This window comes from Tupaia chinensis, unplaced genomic scaffold, assembly GCF_000334495.1.
Source record: "Tupaia chinensis unplaced genomic scaffold, TupChi_1.0 Scaffold000392_1, whole genome shotgun sequence".
NCBI lineage: Eukaryota > Metazoa > Chordata > Mammalia > Scandentia > Tupaiidae > Tupaia > Tupaia belangeri.
Window position 1 is genome coordinate 1,358,360 of NW_006159894.1, and position 18,729 is coordinate 1,377,088.

General features: G+C 38.5%; 2 protein-coding genes across 10 annotated transcripts in view; one reads left to right on the plus strand and one right to left on the minus strand.

The window, feature by feature from the left end:
* Positions 1-16,770, minus strand: part of LOC102487990 (trifunctional purine biosynthetic protein adenosine-3) — a 37,553-nt gene extending 20,783 nt beyond the window's left edge. The window contains exons 1-9 of one of the 9 annotated variants that reach the window (XM_027773978.1): positions 14,982-15,070; positions 14,080-14,222; positions 12,461-12,661; positions 11,091-11,241; positions 8,100-8,195; positions 7,453-7,627; positions 5,636-5,747; positions 2,353-2,421; positions 1,621-1,746 (exon numbers count right to left, since the gene is read on the minus strand). In XM_027773978.1, the coding sequence (XP_027629779.1) occupies positions 1,621-1,746; positions 2,353-2,421; positions 5,636-5,747; positions 7,453-7,627; positions 8,100-8,195; positions 11,091-11,235 (723 nt within the window). In that variant the 5' untranslated portion in view covers positions 11,236-11,241; positions 12,461-12,661; positions 14,080-14,222; positions 14,982-15,070. Of the gene's footprint in view, positions 1-1,620; positions 1,747-2,352; positions 2,422-5,635; positions 5,748-7,452; positions 7,628-8,099; positions 8,196-11,090; positions 11,275-12,460; positions 12,662-14,079; positions 14,223-14,981; positions 15,093-15,426; positions 15,833-16,368 lie in introns of those variants that run through there. The other 8 variants (XM_027773977.1, XM_014589920.2, XM_006153902.3 and 5 more) reach the window with 8 other exon arrangements.
* SON (SON DNA and RNA binding protein) overlaps positions 15,977-18,729 on the plus strand; it is a 41,914-nt gene continuing 39,161 nt past the window's right edge. Inside the window, 1 exon segment of the mRNA XM_027773982.1 lies at positions 15,977-16,116. Coding sequence (XP_027629783.1) covers positions 16,040-16,116 — 77 coding nt within the window. The 5' untranslated portion in view covers positions 15,977-16,039.

Here is an 18,729-nt window from a genome sequence, read left to right on the forward strand (position 1 = left end):
AAATAAAATAAAATAAAATCTAAATTATGTACTAAACCTACAAAGTTTCAAAAATATATACCCTTCAAGCAGTTCACCAAAAGTAGTTTCTTGAAACGTAATAATAAAAATGAAGTCCTCTCCCACCCTAAGGGTTCTTTCTATCTATCCAATTTAAGTCTATTCTATGTGTCTTTCATAAGCCTATATATGAACTTTTAGTTTATAAATCTAACTGTGGAAAATACATAAATAGCTCTATATACATCAATATATTTAGTTTGCTGTAGGGTATATACACTCATTGGAGAGATAGGGGTAAGGCAGAAATGAGAAAGTACCCCTGGGGGGTAAGGCCATGCTGCAATCTTTCTCCCCTCAGGATTTTGGGTATGCATGTCACCAGGTCCCAGGCATGAATCACATAGTTGGCAATGTGGTATCCAGCCACTTTAACCTCCATGCTACTGCTAGCTCTAATAGTTCTTAAGATTTTGTTTTTCTTGGGATTTTTGCCACAGGGTATGTGTGCTTGGCAAAGAGAGATAGAGAAGGAAAGTGAAAAATCACCCCCAAGGGGGATAGTAATGCCATAATCCCTTCTCCTCTTGGGATTTTGGGTAAACGCACATACATGCCTAGTGTGATTTCTAAACTGCTGGGTCTGGGACTTGTAATCAGTCATGTGGGAGTTCAGCACTTTAACCACCATGCCACCTACTGGCCCTGACAGATCTTATTTTAAAATCAGTATTACTAGGTGGGCGCTACAGTACCATAATTACATAAACATTATACACTGGGAGCTGGATCCCACATGATCAACCATGGTTTGAATCCTAACCCTGGTGGCTTGAAAAACAAACCAGGTGCATGTGCACCCAAAACCGTGATGAGAAAAAGAAATAGACGAAAAAAGGATTATGGTGTGAACATTTCCACTGGGAAGCACCTGTTCTCTCTGGCAAATGCAGTAGCCCTTTGGCAATAAAAAACAAACAAAACAGTAACACAGTATTACCAAGGGGTAGATTCAATGCTTATAAACTCTAAAATAAAAATTGAAGTTTGGTTTATTTTAAATCTTTGAATCAGGAAAAATATACAAAAGGTATATTAGCAGAAATTATTTTTACTGTCATCAGTGAAAAGTATGTGTGAGTTTTTGGAGTACTAACCTACTTATAATGTACTTTAGCAATGTATACGCCTTATAAAAATTGTCCAGAAATTATATGGAATTATGATGTGACCTGGTTTTCAATTCACCTCACACCCCTCCCCCACCACACTCCACTTATGTGCTGGGTTCTGGATACACGAAGATGAATAAAAGATAACTCTAGACTGTAATAGATTCAAGTGGATTAATAGTGGATATAAAAAGGAAGCGATAGACAGATCAATTTGATCCATATTTTAGATTGACTTAAGTTAGTTTTCAAAAAGGCTTTTAGAAAAGGTTAGTTTTAGAAACCAGAAAAGAAAAACAGAAAATTTAATAGAAAAATCAGATTGCTGATTAGAAATATAATTCACAGAAATAAATTAACAAAATAACTAACAGAAAAGCATCATCTAAAAGCTCTTTGAGAAGACCAAATAATTACTATGAGACTTAGCTGAGGCTCTGGGATGTACCTGAGGTGCTGGACAATAGGCTCCCATTCCCCCTGTGTTGGGGCCACGATCTCCCTCCAGCAGTCGCTTATGGTCTTGGGCTGCGGGCATGGGTGCCACAGTCTTCCCATCAGTGAAACACAGACACTAGAGAAAACAAGAGACCACTTATGTGAAATGACAAAAAAGTAAAAATTCATTATGATAACCTACATGTAATACAATCCTTCTTTGAGAAAGTTTTCTTTTCTGAAGAAAAATCAACTGAAAAACAAACAGCTCCAAGTTACCTTATTCAGAATGAGAAGATCTTGTATATTCAACTTCTGAAGGATCTATACTTTTTGACATAGGTTAGGAAAACACCAAGCTACTCTCAAAGCAAAACATTTCAATTTTTCTTCTCTTTAACCATGGAAGTATTAAAACTTTAAGAAAACCCCATTCATTACTTATTGTTAAATAAACTATATGGAAAGAATAAGCATGAATTTTTGAATTAATCCAGAATTTGAATGTGTAATATAAATCCAAGTGTCTCCAATAACACACTGAAAATGACTAAAAAAAAAAAAAAAAAAAAGTAATTCTTTTCATTCGTATCCAACACATTAAAATTAGCCATGGGAATTTATATACAAACTATTGGCTTTGTCTTTAGATAAAGCAACCAGAGTAACTTAAGTCTTTAGGGAACATATAGGTCAGATAACAGCTTCTCAAAGTCTGTTAAAGACAAACAGATATACGTACAGACACCTCTTCTCCTTCGAGAAGCTCTTCAACAACAATTGTTTCTCCAGCTGTTCCAAAAGCTTTTTCCTAATTTCAAGTTAAAAAAAAAAAAAAGAAGCTTAGTAAATTACAAGCATTTATAATTTATTAGTTGACTTTTGCCACTGTCTTCCATTTGCATTATAAACCAATACACAGATATTGTAATTTTCCTTTCCTTTTCTGAAAGATTCATAGGAACGTAAGAATGTTTTCTATTGTTAATGTGTTAAAGATAAGAGCTCACACTGTACAGTTTAAATGAACAAATTACTAATGCTCTCCTAAAGATTTAGTTTTCTTATTTAAATAAGGTAAGGGAAAAACAAGTTGTTGTCATTATCACCATTTAATACTAATTCCTTATTATCATTATATAAATTTCTATGTAACAATTATATGAAAGCATGCTGGTCAAAGTAGATTTCTATAGTGAGGGAAACTCATAACAAACAAGATTGATCGTGAAAGAAAAAAAAGTATATTCATTATTTTACTTCTCTTAGATCTGGGGCACACAGAACAAGACTTTGTCCTCATGAATGGGTTGAGATTTATTTATATGTTCCATAATCTGAGGACTTTCTTTCCCTTTCAGACAACAAAGGATGACAGAACTTACTTCAAAAGAAGAAAATCATGTTTAGTCATCAGCATATGTCTATAATAGTCATTTTATAGAAATGTATTAGAATACACAGTATTTTGATACATTCCTTACTTGTATGTTTGCTAGACAAGTTTTATCTTGAAAATATTTTTTAAACTTAAAAGATTATTTGTATAGTGTAAATACAAAAGTAAACCTTTCCAGAAGAATCAATCTACCTGCATGATCTCCTGCACAGCTCTGCAGGCCTCTTCTTTGTTATTTGCAACAATCACACCTTTCCCAGCTGCAAGACCACTGGCCTTCACAACCAAAGCAGGAAAGTCTGCACTATGAAGACAGAGGACTCTTTAATATCCAATAAATGCTTACAACTCAAAAATTTTAAATACTTTTGAGATTTTTATAATAAAATGCTATAGCAACAACTGATAGTAAAAAGCAACATTTTCCCAAAACTTATTTTTCCTCCATTTTGATGCACTTCATGCCATTTTTTTCTCTCACTCATTCCTTTTTGGTTGAGATCGTAGAGTTACATAATTTTTGCTTTCTTCACTTATCATGAGATCACATCAGTAAAACCTTATGAATGAGCATATACATAGGATATATATGGAATGATCTTTAGAATACAAAATAGTGAATCTTACTTTCATTCACGTAAGTGGCTTGTGTAAGATCAATAAAAGCATGGATATATAGGCCATTTCTGGAAGTACATAAAAGAAACTATTCAGTGGGAATGGGGATCTGGAAGGAGATTTACCCAAAGTAAGTAACAAAACTGTTAATGACCCAAGGAACCTGGCTATAAGGAAATAAAAATATTCACTGCTTAAGAAACCCTATAGGAGGGATCCACAGATAGCCTAATGGTTACGTCGCTTGACTCCCAAGTAGTCGACTGTGGTTTGAGTCCCAGACCCGGTGGCTTAAACTCACGCTGAGCACGTGTGCATGCGTGCCCAAGATCCCGAGAAGAGAATGGAGAAGAGATTGCGGTGTGGCCATCCCCCTTGGGGGGGGTGATTTCTCACTTTCTGTCTCTGTCTTTCTGGCAAGCACATGTGCCCTATACCAAAAACCTCTCTTAAAAAAAACCCAAAACCTATAGGATAAAGAATGAAGAATGAAACAAACCCAACCAAGAGGAAAACATACCAGGTAACAGAAAGAAGTGTCAACAAAAAAGGGGCAAAGATGTATGTCTACCAACATTCTTTAACTGCTCAAAGTTTTCCATATAATAAAGAACAAATAATGTCTAATTTGGGGATTTAGACTAAGAATAGTGATGACAAATGAGCAAATGGTAATTCCTCACTCTGGTTAAATATACAAAAAAAAAAAAAATCAAAATACCTTACGTTGTAAATTGCCACTGTGTATTTCAGTTTGGCTGTGAAAAGGGCACATGACTAAGAATGAAGTTTACTGGGGCGAGCAGGTGGCATGGTGGTTAGGGCACTGAACTCCCACATGGCCATTTGGGTCCCAAATGTGGTGGCTTGCTTTCTCTCTTTCCCGTTTTCTCTCTGGTCAAATTAAAAATTAGTAATAATAAATAAAGTTGAATAAAATAATTCTTCTTTAAAAATTAACTTTATTTATTTTAATTTGACCAGAGAAGGACAGAGTAAGAGAGAGAGAGAGAAAGGGAAAGTGAGAAAGCAAGTTGCCAGGTGCAGGAATTGAACCATGGTCGACCATGTGAGAGTCCAGTGCCCTTAACCACCATGCCATCTGCCAGTCCCAAAATATATAATTCTTAAAAAAAAAATGAAGTCTATCTTCTCCCTAAGGAACTACTCACTAAAAAGTATTAAAATTTAAATTCCCTGAAACGCCATTTTATTTATTTTGGTGTTTGAAAAAGCAACTCACCTAAAATTTATTGAGAAATGTCTTGCCCATTATTATTTTACTGTAACGTGTGATAGCCTAAAAGAACCCCCATTTGCATTATAAACCAATACACAGATATTGTAATTTTCCTTTCCTTTTCTGAAAGATTCATAGGAACGTAAGAATGTTTTCTATTGTTAATGTGTTAAAGATAAGAGCTCACACTGTACAGTTTAAATGAACAAATTACTAATGCTCTCCTAAAGATTTAGTTTTCTTATTTAAATAAGGTAAGGGAAAAACAAGTTGTTGTCATTATCACCATTTAATACTAATTCCTTATTATCATTATATAAATTTCTATGTAACAATTATATGAAAGCATGCTGGTCAAAGTAGATTTCTATAGTGAGGGAAACTCATAACAAACAAGATTGATCGTGAAAGAAAAAAAAGTATATTCATTATTTTACTTCTCTTAGATCTGGGGCACACAGAACAAGACTTTGTCCTCATGAATGGGTTGAGATTTATTTATATGTTCCATAATCTGAGGACTTTCTTTCCCTTTCAGACAACAAAGGATGACAGAACTTACTTCAAAAGAAGAAAATCATGTTTAGTCATCAGCATATGTCTATAATAGTCATTTTATAGAAATGTATTAGAATACACAGTATTTTGATACATTCCTTACTTGTATGTTTGCTAGACAAGTTTTATCTTGAAAATATTTTTTAAACTTAAAAGATTATTTGTATAGTGTAAATACAAAAGTAAACCTTTCCAGAAGAATCAATCTACCTGCATGATCTCCTGCACAGCTCTGCAGGCCTCTTCTTTGTTATTTGCAACAATCACACCTTTCCCAGCTGCAAGACCACTGGCCTTCACAACCAAAGCAGGAAAGTCTGCACTATGAAGACAGAGGACTCTTTAATATCCAATAAATGCTTACAACTCAAAAATTTTAAATACTTTTGAGATTTTTATAATAAAATGCTATAGCAACAACTGATAGTAAAAAGCAACATTTTCCCAAAACTTATTTTTCCTCCATTTTGATGCACTTCATGCCATTTTTTTCTCTCACTCATTCCTTTTTGGTTGAGATCGTAGAGTTACATAATTTTTGCTTTCTTCACTTATCATGAGATCACATCAGTAAAACCTTATGAATGAGCATATACATAGGATATATATGGAATGATCTTTAGAATACAAAATAGTGAATCTTACTTTCATTCACGTAAGTGGCTTGTGTAAGATCAATAAAAGCATGGATATATAGGCCATTTCTGGAAGTACATAAAAGAAACTATTCAGTGGGAATGGGGATCTGGAAGGAGATTTACCCAAAGTAAGTAACAAAACTGTTAATGACCCAAGGAACCTGGCTATAAGGAAATAAAAATATTCACTGCTTAAGAAACCCTATAGGAGGGATCCACAGATAGCCTAATGGTTACGTCGCTTGACTCCCAAGTAGTCGACTGTGGTTTGAGTCCCAGACCCGGTGGCTTAAACTCACGCTGAGCACGTGTGCATGCGTGCCCAAGATCCCGAGAAGAGAATGGAGAAGAGATTGCGGTGTGGCCATCCCCCTTGGGGGGGGTGATTTCTCACTTTCTGTCTCTGTCTTTCTGGCAAGCACATGTGCCCTATACCAAAAACCTCTCTTAAAAAAAACCCAAAACCTATAGGATAAAGAATGAAGAATGAAACAAACCCAACCAAGAGGAAAACATACCAGGTAACAGAAAGAAGTGTCAACAAAAAAGGGGCAAAGATGTATGTCTACCAACATTCTTTAACTGCTCAAAGTTTTCCATATAATAAAGAACAAATAATGTCTAATTTGGGGATTTAGACTAAGAATAGTGATGACAAATGAGCAAATGGTAATTGCTCACTCTGGTTAAATATACAAAAAAAAAAAAAAATCAAAATACCTTACGTTGTAAGTTGCCACTGTGTATTTCAGTTTGGCTGTGAAAAGGGCACATGACTAAGAATGAAGTTTACTGGGGCGAGCAGGTGGCATGGTGGTTAGGGCACTGAACTCCCACATGGCCATTTGGGTCCCAAATGTGGTGGCTTGCTTTCTCTCTTTCCCGTTTTCTCTCTGGTCAAATTAAAAATTAGTAATAATAAATAAAGTTGAATAAAATAATTCTTCTTTAAAAATTAACTTTATTTATTTTAATTTGACCAGAGAAGGACAGAGTAAGAGAGAGAGAGAGAAAGGGAAAGTGAGAAAGCAAGTTGCCAGGTGCAGGAATTGAACCATGGTCGACCATGTGAGAGTCCAGTGCCCTTAACCACCATGCCATCTGCCAGTCCCAAAATATATAATTCTTAAAAAAAAAATGAAGTCTATCTTCTCCCTAAGGAACTACTCACTAAAAAGTATTAAAATTTAAATTCCCTGAAACGCCATTTTATTTATTTTGGTGTTTGAAAAAGCAACTCACCTAAAATTTATTGAGAAATGTCTTGCCCATTATTATTTTACTGTAAACATGTGATAGCCTAAAAGAACCCAATAACATACTTTGAACATGAAAATGATACTTGACTATCGTAACAAAACTGTCCTCCACAGGCAGCCTTCTACCTACCTCATAATAAAGCTGCAGGCCTCTTCAGGTTTGGTGAATGCTCTCCATCGTGCAGTTGGGATTCCATGTCGGTCCATAAAGTCTTTGGCAAACTTTTTGCTGGACTCTAACTGAGCTGCTTCTGCAGTAGGGCCAAAGCATCGCACTCCTGCAGATGTCAGGTTCCCAACAATTCCTATCAATGCAAACAGTAGCCTCAGGTGAACCAAAGTATCTTTGGGGGCTTCTCAGACTGAAGATGAATTAGGATTACTCTAAATCTACATTCAGTCAAGGGAGATGACTGGTGGCAGAAGATAATTTTTTCATGTTGTCTACTGGGTATCAACAAAATGCTCCAAACATGTGATTGAAATCTAGCAAAAGTAATTTGTTTTATTAGAATACAAGGGTTATTAAACATATAACAGAATAAAGACATATACAATGTTTTCCACAGCTGTAAATTTGATCTATTGATAACATTTCTGATATCTGAGGGGGGGGGACCTGGAGTTCACAAATTTCAAGAGAGTAAAAGCTCTTTTTCCAATATGATATTCTAAGTCCTGTTCTGTAAAATGAACTGGTTTAGATGATTTCCTAAGCTCCTGTTGACACTATATATACCGTAACAAAAAATTAAGGGAAAAAAAAGAGAACTTTACCTGCAGCCAGAGGTGCCTCTGGTCCAACAACTACTAATTCTATCTTCTCATCTTTACAGAATTGAGCAAGGGCAGTGTGATCACTGACTGAGATGGCTGTGAATAGAAAAAACAAACAAACCTACTGCATTAACCAAAGCACTGTTTAGGTAGAATAGTTATCTTGCTAAAAATGACTACACTTTAGCATGCCTGATAACTATTGGTTTTCTTTTATTGGACAGATGACAGTTTTACCATGAGAAACTCAAAATATGGTACATTAGGCTTCTCCAGATAGTTGAAGTCTTGAATCACTCTGTACATAGGTACAGGGTACAAATATGGCAGTTGTGATGTGTAGGGTTCGGGCCCAGAAAGAGCAGAGTTCTCAATGTAGAAGAATCCCTTAAGTGTGATTAAGGCAGAGTATTACATGCCTTGGTTTAGTACCTCCAACACAACTGGACTGAAAAGGGTCAACTAAATTAGTACAGCGGAGGGCAGTAAGAGGAAGAAAAACATGCCTAACCTGAGTGGCTACAAGTAGTAACAGCTTCATGACAATCCCGGGAGATTGTGATGGGCCTGTCTGTATGATCTCAAATACACATAGATAAAACCTGTTGTTTGGGTTTTTTTTGAGAGGTTTTTGCTATAGGGCATGTGTGCTTACAAGACAGAGACAGAGAGACAGAAAGCAAGAAATCACCCCCAGGGGGGATGGCCACGCCTCAATCCCTTTTCCTCCTTTCGGGATCTTGGGCATGCATGCACATGCGCCTGGCCTGAGTTTTAAGCCACTGGATCCGGGACTTGAACTGTGGTTGACTACATGGGAGTCCAGCGACATAGCTATTACACTAAGTGCTGGTCCCAACATGTTAGTTTTTCAATAAACAGAAACGTTACCTCACCTGCATAGCTAAGATCCCAGGAAAAGAGGATATTTTGCGTTTTCCTTATTAGTTTGCCTTTCTCCCCATCAGTATTATGAGCTACCCAGGGCACTAAGCATTGTATACACAGTTCAAAACCAGACAGATCACCTCCTTGTCCTCACGGAGCTTATGTTCTAAAGGGGAAGACAGGCTAGGTAATAGGAAGCAAAAATAAATACAGATAATGGTTCATGAGAGAAAACATGAGGGGGGACCAGTTGATGGTGCAATGGTTATATTGCTGCACTCCCACGTGGTCCATCGTGGTCAAGTTCTGGACCTGGTGGCTTAACATTCATGTCGGGCACATGTGCCCCAAATCCTGAGAGAATGGAAGAAAAGGGATTGAGGTGTGGCCATCCACTCTGCGGGGTGATTTCTCACGTTCTGCCCTATCTCTCCAGCAAGTGCATGTGCCCTATAGCAAAAAATATCTTAAAACACACACACACACACAAACCCAAAAAACATGGGGTAGACACGTGCTTTAATCATAAACTTTAGGAAATGCTTCCTTGAAAAGGTAAAATTTGAGTGCTAAATGATGTGGAGGGCATGGGAACAAGTAAGTCCAAGGAAGGTGGCTTTGTTTAGGAAATTGGCAGAAAAGCATGAATTGAGTAAAATGAAAAGAGAAACACGAATACAAAAGGTCAGGCTGAAAAGGTAGGCAGGAGCAAGATTGCATTAAGGACCTTTGTAAAGCACAGTAAGGAGGTTGAGTTTTATCCTAAGTACTATGGGAAGTCACTGAAGTTTAAGTAGTATATGAAGTGATCATTTCTTCTTTTTTTTTTAATAGAGTTTTGCTATAGGGAGCATGTGCTCCCCAAAGATATACAGATATGCATATATATATAGAAAAAGTGAGAAATTATTCCCCAGGGGGATGGTCACACTGGAATCCCTTCTCCATTTTTTCTCTCAGGATTTTGGACGCACATGCACCTAGCACAGAGCTTCAAGTCACTGGGTCTGGGAATTGAAGGGCAATCCGCCATGTGGGAGTCCAGTGCCTTAACCACTATGCCACCTGCTGGCTCTATTTACCCATTTTATACCTGCCAAAGAGATAAGGGCTGAGATCTATATATTTTCAAGCCCAAACTGCTAGGATTTATATATTTGATAGCATTACTCAATTTTTCAATTTGGAAAAGCCACATCAAAATGCCTTTAATCTGTGTTATGCACTTGCTACTTTTTAAATTCTTTTAATTTTATCTATTCATTCATTTATTTTAATTTGACCAGACACACCACACACACCCACACACACACACACACAGAGAGAGAGAGAGAGAGAGAAAGTGAAAAAGCAAGCCACCAGGTCTGGGAATCAAACCATGGTTGGCCATGTGGGAGTGTCTAGCACCTTAACCACCATACAACCTGCTGGTCCCCTACTTGCTACTTTCTTAATGGATATGTTTCATAAGGTTTAAAATAATTTAGGATAAGGAACTGCCACACTCGCAACAACAGGATAAGTTTACACTATATGGCAGGTACTCAAATTACCAACTAAATTTTAAGATGAAAGAAAAACACTGGAACTTGAAATAGCAACTTACCTTATTTTTTTTAAAAAGAGAAGTGTGGTTGATAATTTATCATTAACAAATAACATCACTCCCCAGTTTAAAAACATGATTACCAGTGGGCAGCAGATGGCATCCTGGTTAACACAGTGGACTCCCATGGGCTTACTATCGTTCATTTAAAAAAAAAAAATTTAAATTACATTTTAATTAATTATTTTTTTAATCTAATCTGAGAGAGAGATGGTAGAGAGAGCAGGAAAATGAGAAAGCAAGCCACCAGGTCTGGGCCTTGGCTGGCCATGTGTGAGTCCAGCGCCTCAACATCTGCTGACTACAATTCTTGAAGGCTTGAAAATCATACTGGGCATGAAGTGCATGCTCAAAATTCTAAGAGAATAAAGTGGAAAGGAATGCAGATTTGCCATCTCTCCCTGGGGTGTGAGTTCTCACTTTCCCTCTTTGTCTTTCTTACTCTCTGGAAACCCATGCACCCTGTAGCAAAAGCCTTTAAAAAAAAAAAAAATTACCAATATTTGAAATCTTTTCTGAGGATGCGGTGCCTGCATTTCCTGGGGCAACCAATACTTGTCTGACATGATGAGACTGTGCAAGTTTCCAGGCCAGTGTATGTTCCCTCCCTCCATTGCCAATTACAAGTACTCGGGCTGACATTGCAGTCTGCAAAGCGAGAATTCAAAAGGAAAATGAATCCTGCAGAAGAAAACAAATTCACATTTTAAAATGTACACACTTTAGAAATTATGATTCCTGAATGACTTAGACTTAACCACTTATAGTTAATAACATTTTCCTCTAACAATTCATTTTTCTAAAGTTTATTTCTTCCGTAAGAAAGAGAGAGAAAGAGAGATAGGTACTCCCAACAGTCTCGAACTGTGGTTTGCCATGTGGGAATCCAACATCCCATCCATCACGCCACCTGCTGGCCCTTAAATTCTATTTTTTAAAATTACCCACATTCATTAACAAAATGAACTATAACAGGAGATTTAAAAAATAAAACAGATTGTCCTAGAGAGCTAGGTTAAGAAGTGAAATGGTGATTTAGCTCCTTATCTGTTAATCTCTTATGAACAATCTCCCTTCTTTGGGTTTCACTCTATTTTCCTTCCCTCCCTCTGTCTGTGGGCTCTTGCCAGAGAGAGAAAGCACCTCCCCCTGTGGGGTGTATCATACTGCAGTGCTTTTTCCTCCATTTCTCTATCCACTAGACTATGTGTCAGGATTTTGGGGATACATGCACACAGTAGTTTTCATGACACTGGGAAAGGACTCGAAATAGACCATTGCATTCCGATTTCTATTTTTGAGAGCTGGAGAGATAGACAGAAAGTGAAAAATCACCCCTGAGGGGGATGGCCATACTACAATCCCTTTTCCTCCATTCTCCTATTAAGATTTTGGGCACACACACATGCGCCCAGTGTGCTTTAAGCTGCTGGTTCCAGGACTCGATCCACGGTTGACTACATGGGAGTCCAGGGACATAATCATTATGACATCTGTTGGTCCCCTGGGATCTAGGTTTCTAAGCACAGTACTAACTGTTCTACAGTGGGGCTGGCTTAGATTTCACTTTTAAAAGATTTCATAATCAAGCCTTAATTATAAATGATTATGGTTGTTTTAAATTGAGACCTAAAACTTAAAATGTTTTTAAATCTTGAGATTGTATAGATAAAACTTTTCAAAGATATCGAAAATTGAAAAAATATTGAAGAGTAGGTCAGCAAACTATAAAGGGCTAGATAGTAAATATTTTTAGTTTTTGAGGGCCGTATGGTCAAAACGGTTCAACTAGGCCTGTATAGCATGAAAGCAGTCACAGACAATACATAAATGGGTGAATATGCCAATGGGAAGAAAAACAACTTACATGAATAGCTGGTGGGCCAGGAATCACTTTGCCTATTACTTCTCTGAGCAACTGGAAGCCATCAGAGGTTTGTAAAAAGCACAATTGTGCTTCAATAAAACTTTATTTACAGACACCACAATTTAGATTTCATACTTTTCACGTTATAAAAACATTATCTTTTTCCTTTTATTTTTTTCCCAACCATTTTTATTTGGTGGCCTGTACAAAGAAATTGGCAGAAGGATTTAGCATGTAGGATGTAGTTTGCTGACTCTTTTTTTTTTTTTGGAGAGGTTTTTGCTATAGGGCACTTGAGCTTGCCAGATAGAGATAGATACAGACAAAAAGCGAGAAATCACCCCCAAGGGGGGATGGTCACGCCGCAATCCCTTCTCCTCTGTTCTCCGTTCTCCTCTTGGGATCTTGGGCACGTGCACGCACACACGTACCTGGCGTGAGTTTTAAGCCACCAGGTCCAGAACGCAAACCACGGTCAAATACATGGGAGTTCAGCGACATAACCATTACGTTAACTTCTGGTCCCCAGACTTTTGATGTAAGAAGCCAGTGTGATATGTTAGAAAACTGATCAAGGGCTGTTCAGTAGCCTAGTAGTTAAAAGAGCTGGATCTCACATAGCTGACTGTGGTTTGAATCCCTGCCCCAGTGACTTGAATAACACACTGGGCACATGTACATGTGTACCCCAAATCCTGACAAGATGGAGACTTTATGGCATGACTAAACCCAATTGGGAGGTGCTTTTTTTCTTTCTCTGGCAATTGCAGACATGCTTCTGGAAAGTCAAAGAAAAAAAAGTGCTAGAGAAGGCAAAAACTCAAAATTGAACACATCTCACTTTAGTTGCTACATTGTGTGTGGGTGTGAGATAAGTGCATCTCAAGCTAGCTGTGTTAATTGACTAGGTAAGTATTAACTGAAATTACATTGATAAATAATGAATACAATTTCTAGTGCTCAGCTGTAGTAATACTAACTTGTTCTATTTTATTATCTTTAATTAAATAGATACCTTAGGAATACAAACAAGTACTCAAATTGTTATATAGATTTAAAAAAAAACCCAAAGGAATGGAAAAAATGTTACCATAGGTTACTAATTTTCTACTTTTTAAAAAAGTTTACTTAACAAAAAGTTCATTAAGAAAATGTACTTGACTCGATTTTTATGTCATAGTCAAACAGGCCTATTGGGCAGAAGCAGAGGACACGCATTGTTCTTTTGAACAGCCATTATTTACACTCATTCCAAGGGTTCTAGTATGATGATACTATTTCCATGTATTACCACCACCCCAATATTATTCTGTTGCCCATTAGTTGTCATCCCAACACATTTATCTATTATATATTTATAAATGGATCAAATTTCCACAATATTCCTCGGACACACTTGCCACCATTTAATTTCAATGATAACTTCTTGTTCAGAAGTTTGTTCAACTCGGGAGGGTGAGCTTTGCTCTTGGTACCCTTCCCAGGTTACTAATTCACAAGACATTTACTTATGCAGAAGTGAAAAAAGGAAGCAAATTGATAACTTCCTGTGAGATGCTAGGATTACACACTGAAACATCTAAGAAATATAAAAACGTAAAACTTTTTTAAGCATTTACCTTATGCCAAGTGCTATTCTAAAAGCTCCTCATGAATCAACTTCCTTAATCTTCATAAGAATTTTATGAAGTAGATAGTCTCGTCACACCAATAAGGTAAAGTCTGGATTCCAACCAATTGCAGTTACTTTGATTCAGATACCCTATCAATTGGAATGATGATCATTAAAAATTTGAGAAAAGAAAAAAGACTACTAAATTACAGTCTCAGGAAGAAAAGCTATTTCAGTTTAAGAGAAAATAGAGATTTTACTTGCCATGTGTATTGAAATATCTGTAATCAACATATCTTTAGATCTGGAGAAAATACTGTAATATCTTTAAGTGCGGCAGGGCGGGAGAATTTTCCTGTTTATCATGGCCATTATTGATACAGCATTACTATCTAGCCCGAAGGAATCTACACCAGGAGCGGTCAGACCTTCACTCCAGAGTCAGAGTGCCTGGGCTTGGGTTGAGATCCTGCCTCTCCTTAGGTGGGAGAGCTTTGAGAGACTAATCTTTTTGGGCCTCAGTCATCGGAATGAGTCAATTCTAAGGAGAGTAAGACAACCAAGTAAAGTCATTTCAAGTAATTCGGTAAATAAGATAGAAACCAATGGCAAAAGCGGAGCACATAATTTTCTAGGGTTAATGTGTGCATAACGATAAAATAAGTACACCAACTTAGGTTACGGCCTGTAAGAGCACAAACATATATATACAAAAGGGCCCTAACATCTTAGCAGGGAAACAGATAAACCAAAGAAGTAAACATCAGTTAATCGAAAAGGACGAAGCACATGGCCAAACCCCATCCACTGCATTTAAAAATAAAAACGAACAGTTCGACCGGCAATCCAGTTCCAACAGTTTCACTCCCTTCCTGGCAACTAACCCCATAAACCGAAGTCTAAACATACTTTATTTAAAAGCGGAGGAGCCTTACGCACCGACACCGGGCGGCCACGCCGCTCGCACTCGTTCGCTCGCCGGAAGTCGGCCCGGCGGGATCCGCCGCGCGCCCGCCCCGGCTCCCCGGCCGGGGGGCGGGCTTCCCCTCCCATTGGTTGGCGAGGGCCGTGGTCCCCGCGGCTAAGGAATCGGTGTGACTCCCTCCCACCATGGGGCGCGGCCAGGCGGTTCGCAAGCAAAGTCGCTGAGCCCCTGGCACGGGTACAGTGTGACACTGAATAAGATGCCACGTAACTCCCCGTAACGCTCCTCTCCGAGAGCCCACGGAGCCCCGGGGAGTGGGAGCGTGAGAACGCTAACCCTAGCTCACGGTGCGCCGCTAGCGAGTCAAAACTGAACAGCTACTGCCTTAGTCTCGTGACACGCTTGGCGCCTGACGAGACTAGAACGCACCCGGTTCTAAACGCAGATCGCCCGGGACCGCTGGCCTTTTGCTAAGGAAATGAGGTCGCTTATAGGACTGCAATAAGAGACGGGATCAAAACGTTTTCTTCGTAGTCACATCACAGTGGGGGCGGGGGCTGATTAGCTCGTTCCCGGATGCATGGCCCTGACGAAACTGAACTTGGCACCACCCGCGAACTTCCGGAGGCCCCGTGTCAAAACACTTTGTTGCCCTGTTGTTCCGTTTCCTCATTGCCTCTAATTCCAGGCGTCTAGTCGCTGCCTCAAACCCCTTAAGCTCCCCAAACACTGTCAGGGACTAGCTGACAGTCGCCTCAAGAGAGACTGCTCCTGTAATGGCGCCTGCGTCAGACACTAACATGGCGGACATGGTCGTACGCGGCGCAAACGTCAGCACCTCTACCCCAGCCGCTCAGAAACAGCGGAGGAGAGCAGGGCCGTGCTCACTGATTGGTCCGTTGTCGGAGCGTGCGGGTCCGGACGCTCCCACAGGAGCCAATCAGGAAGGCGAGAGACGGAATTGGCCGCTTCGCCTCCTCCCTAGGCATGCTGGGAGCCTGGAGGACTAGCGAGGAGGAGTTGAGAGAACGGAGCGGACGCCATGGCGACCAACATCGAGCAGGTTTTTAGGTCTTTCGTGGTCAGTAAATTCCGGGAGATTCAACAGGAGCTCTCCAGGTAAATGCCTCCTAGGCCTTTCTGCTCCCAACGGACCGTTAGGATTCAACCTAGCCTTTCATGGCACCTTTCTTCAGAGGTGCTGTCGTTCCTCGGCTCAGGCCCCGCTGCGGCCCCGCCTGGGCCTGGGATCCATTTTCCGGGCCCTCCTCCCCATCCCCCCACGTCACTCCCTCCTTTCCCCCTGAGGAGCTTCGCCCTTTCTGAAGTAATCCCAGACTCCCTCGTTTAGAACCAAGTTAAGATGCTCACCCTTGTCTCCCTTTTGGTTACTCCCTGTCCTTTAGTTACTTGTAGGCCTGGTCCATCAGGGACGGGCCTAGTTCCTTCCTCTGCTCCTCCTCCGCCGCCGCGTTTCCCCTCCCCCTCGCTGGCTCCGCGGATTTCGCCGGCCGGTGCCTACGACCGGAAAGGGTCTCTAACGGCCGTTTCTTGGGTAATCTTAAATCCGCCTTATTATCGCAAGCTTCGTATGGTTTGGGGGTCGAGGTCCATTAATTAGATTATCCAGGTCCATGTCCTGTAGCTTCCACTGGGCAGCATGCTAGTAGATCAGAATTTTAAAGCAGCTCAAATTAATAGTAGGTACTTTGATAAAATGTTCAAAATGAAATGGAAGATGACTTGGAAATACTATCAGTTACTTAATTTTACTAAGTGTAAAGTGGTCTTTGTGTATATCTTTTTTTGCTACCCTTTCCCCAGTTGATATATTTGGCTAGCAGGGTATTTTTTACCATTACTGTCAGTTTACCCTTGGTTCCACGTAATTTGGAGGGGAGGAGATTTACAAAGAAATAGTTGTTTACTTCCAAAGGAAAATACTGTGGGTCATGTTCTTTTAAGTATTTTTGCATCGTATAAAATATTCATTTTTAAGTATAGAGATTGGGAAGAGAGCTTGAAACTTAAGTATTTGTTTTGCTAATCGTATTTTAAAAGTTGAGATCAACAGCAATAGGAGATTTTGAAAATCAGCTGAACACTCAAAAGCCAAACTTAATTTAAGATTTTGGGGGCAGTTTGGTATTATTGTTAGAATGACTATTATTGCATGATAGCTTGAGAAATGTAAATGCTTGTTGCTTCACTTTTTAAAATTTTTTTTATATTGCTAGTATTTTAGGATAGGAAGAGACAAAATTGAAGGAATATAATTTTCTTGAAAACTTTATAATTGCATGCAATGTAGTATAGTTTGCATAATCACCCACGTTTTTATAGCTCTTATAAATAGTTTTATTAAAAATGTGTTTCCTTTAGTAGAAAATTTAGAAAACAGGAAAAACAAACAATCCACAGTCATTTATGTTCTTACATTTTTTTCACTTTTTCTTGTGTGCACAGATACACTTTATGAAATGGGATCACTTTGTATTTTGTTTACAGTACATCAACAGTTTTGCTCATTATTTTCAGTCTAATAGCATTCTTCATGTCTGCACAGAATTCTGTTGTATAGTAATATACTGTCAGATATTTTGGTGGTTTGAAATTTTCATTGTTTTTCAATGATTACAATTAACATCGTGGTACCTTAAAATGAAATTGTGATTACTTGCATATAGACTGACTTTTAAAAATTGTACTAACCTCATTTTAAAGTTAATATTTATGTACATAGAAGTGCTTAGGAAAAGTGTAAAATACAGGATTTCAGGAAGAAAGTCTTAGATAAAGGAGCTTAGATAGAGGAACATGAAGCTGCTCTAACACCATGTAATTTCAGTCTAAAGTGAATTTTTGATTATTTGCTATTTTGATGAACTTTTTTTTCCTTTGTAACTGCTTTTGTTTGTATCAGTGTAATGAGGCTGACATTTAAATAGTTAAAATGTTTTCAAACTGTTGTTTTTAGAAGGTACTTAAGAGTATGGGCCCTGGTTTTCAGTATCTTTCACTTCTGAGTGTGACCTTCAGCTGAGTTTCTTGTTTTTGTGCCTCATTTCTATCACTTAATACAATACATAGTAGTTTTGATCTTATAACTCTGTTAGGATTAAATGAGTTAAAAGATGTACAACAGTGTGACACTCGTCAGTTATCAATAAGTGTTGATTATTACTACTTTTGATTCATAGTATTAGAAAACTAGATGTATTTTAACATTTAACGCCAGAATGATTTGTTTTTAGGCCATTCAGACTTTCTTCAGTTATTGGAGCAAAATGATATGTTGTGTTTTCAGTGAGCTAAAATCGAGGTTAAATTTAAATCGAATGCATTGTTGAAATAAGTTTACAAGATTTGAAAATTTGCACAAATACTAAAAATGACTAGGTGAAATGATATGTTCTTATCTGTATTAAGATTCTATGGGAGTCTAGTAGATGGATTGGAGGTTAAGGCGGCTGGATCCCACATGGCCACTGTATGGTTTGAGTCCCCAATCTTGTGTCTTGAAAAACACGGACCAAGAGTACATGCCCAGAATCCCAAAAGGAGGGTAGATTGTGGCATAGCCATTCTCTCTTGGGGGGTGATTTATCACTTTTCTAATCTCGATCTGTCTTCTCTGAGCGCACACACCCTATCGCACACTTAATAAAAAAAAGCAGATGATTTATCTGGCACAGTGAATTGGAAATATATTAAGCTTTCCATTTATTAATA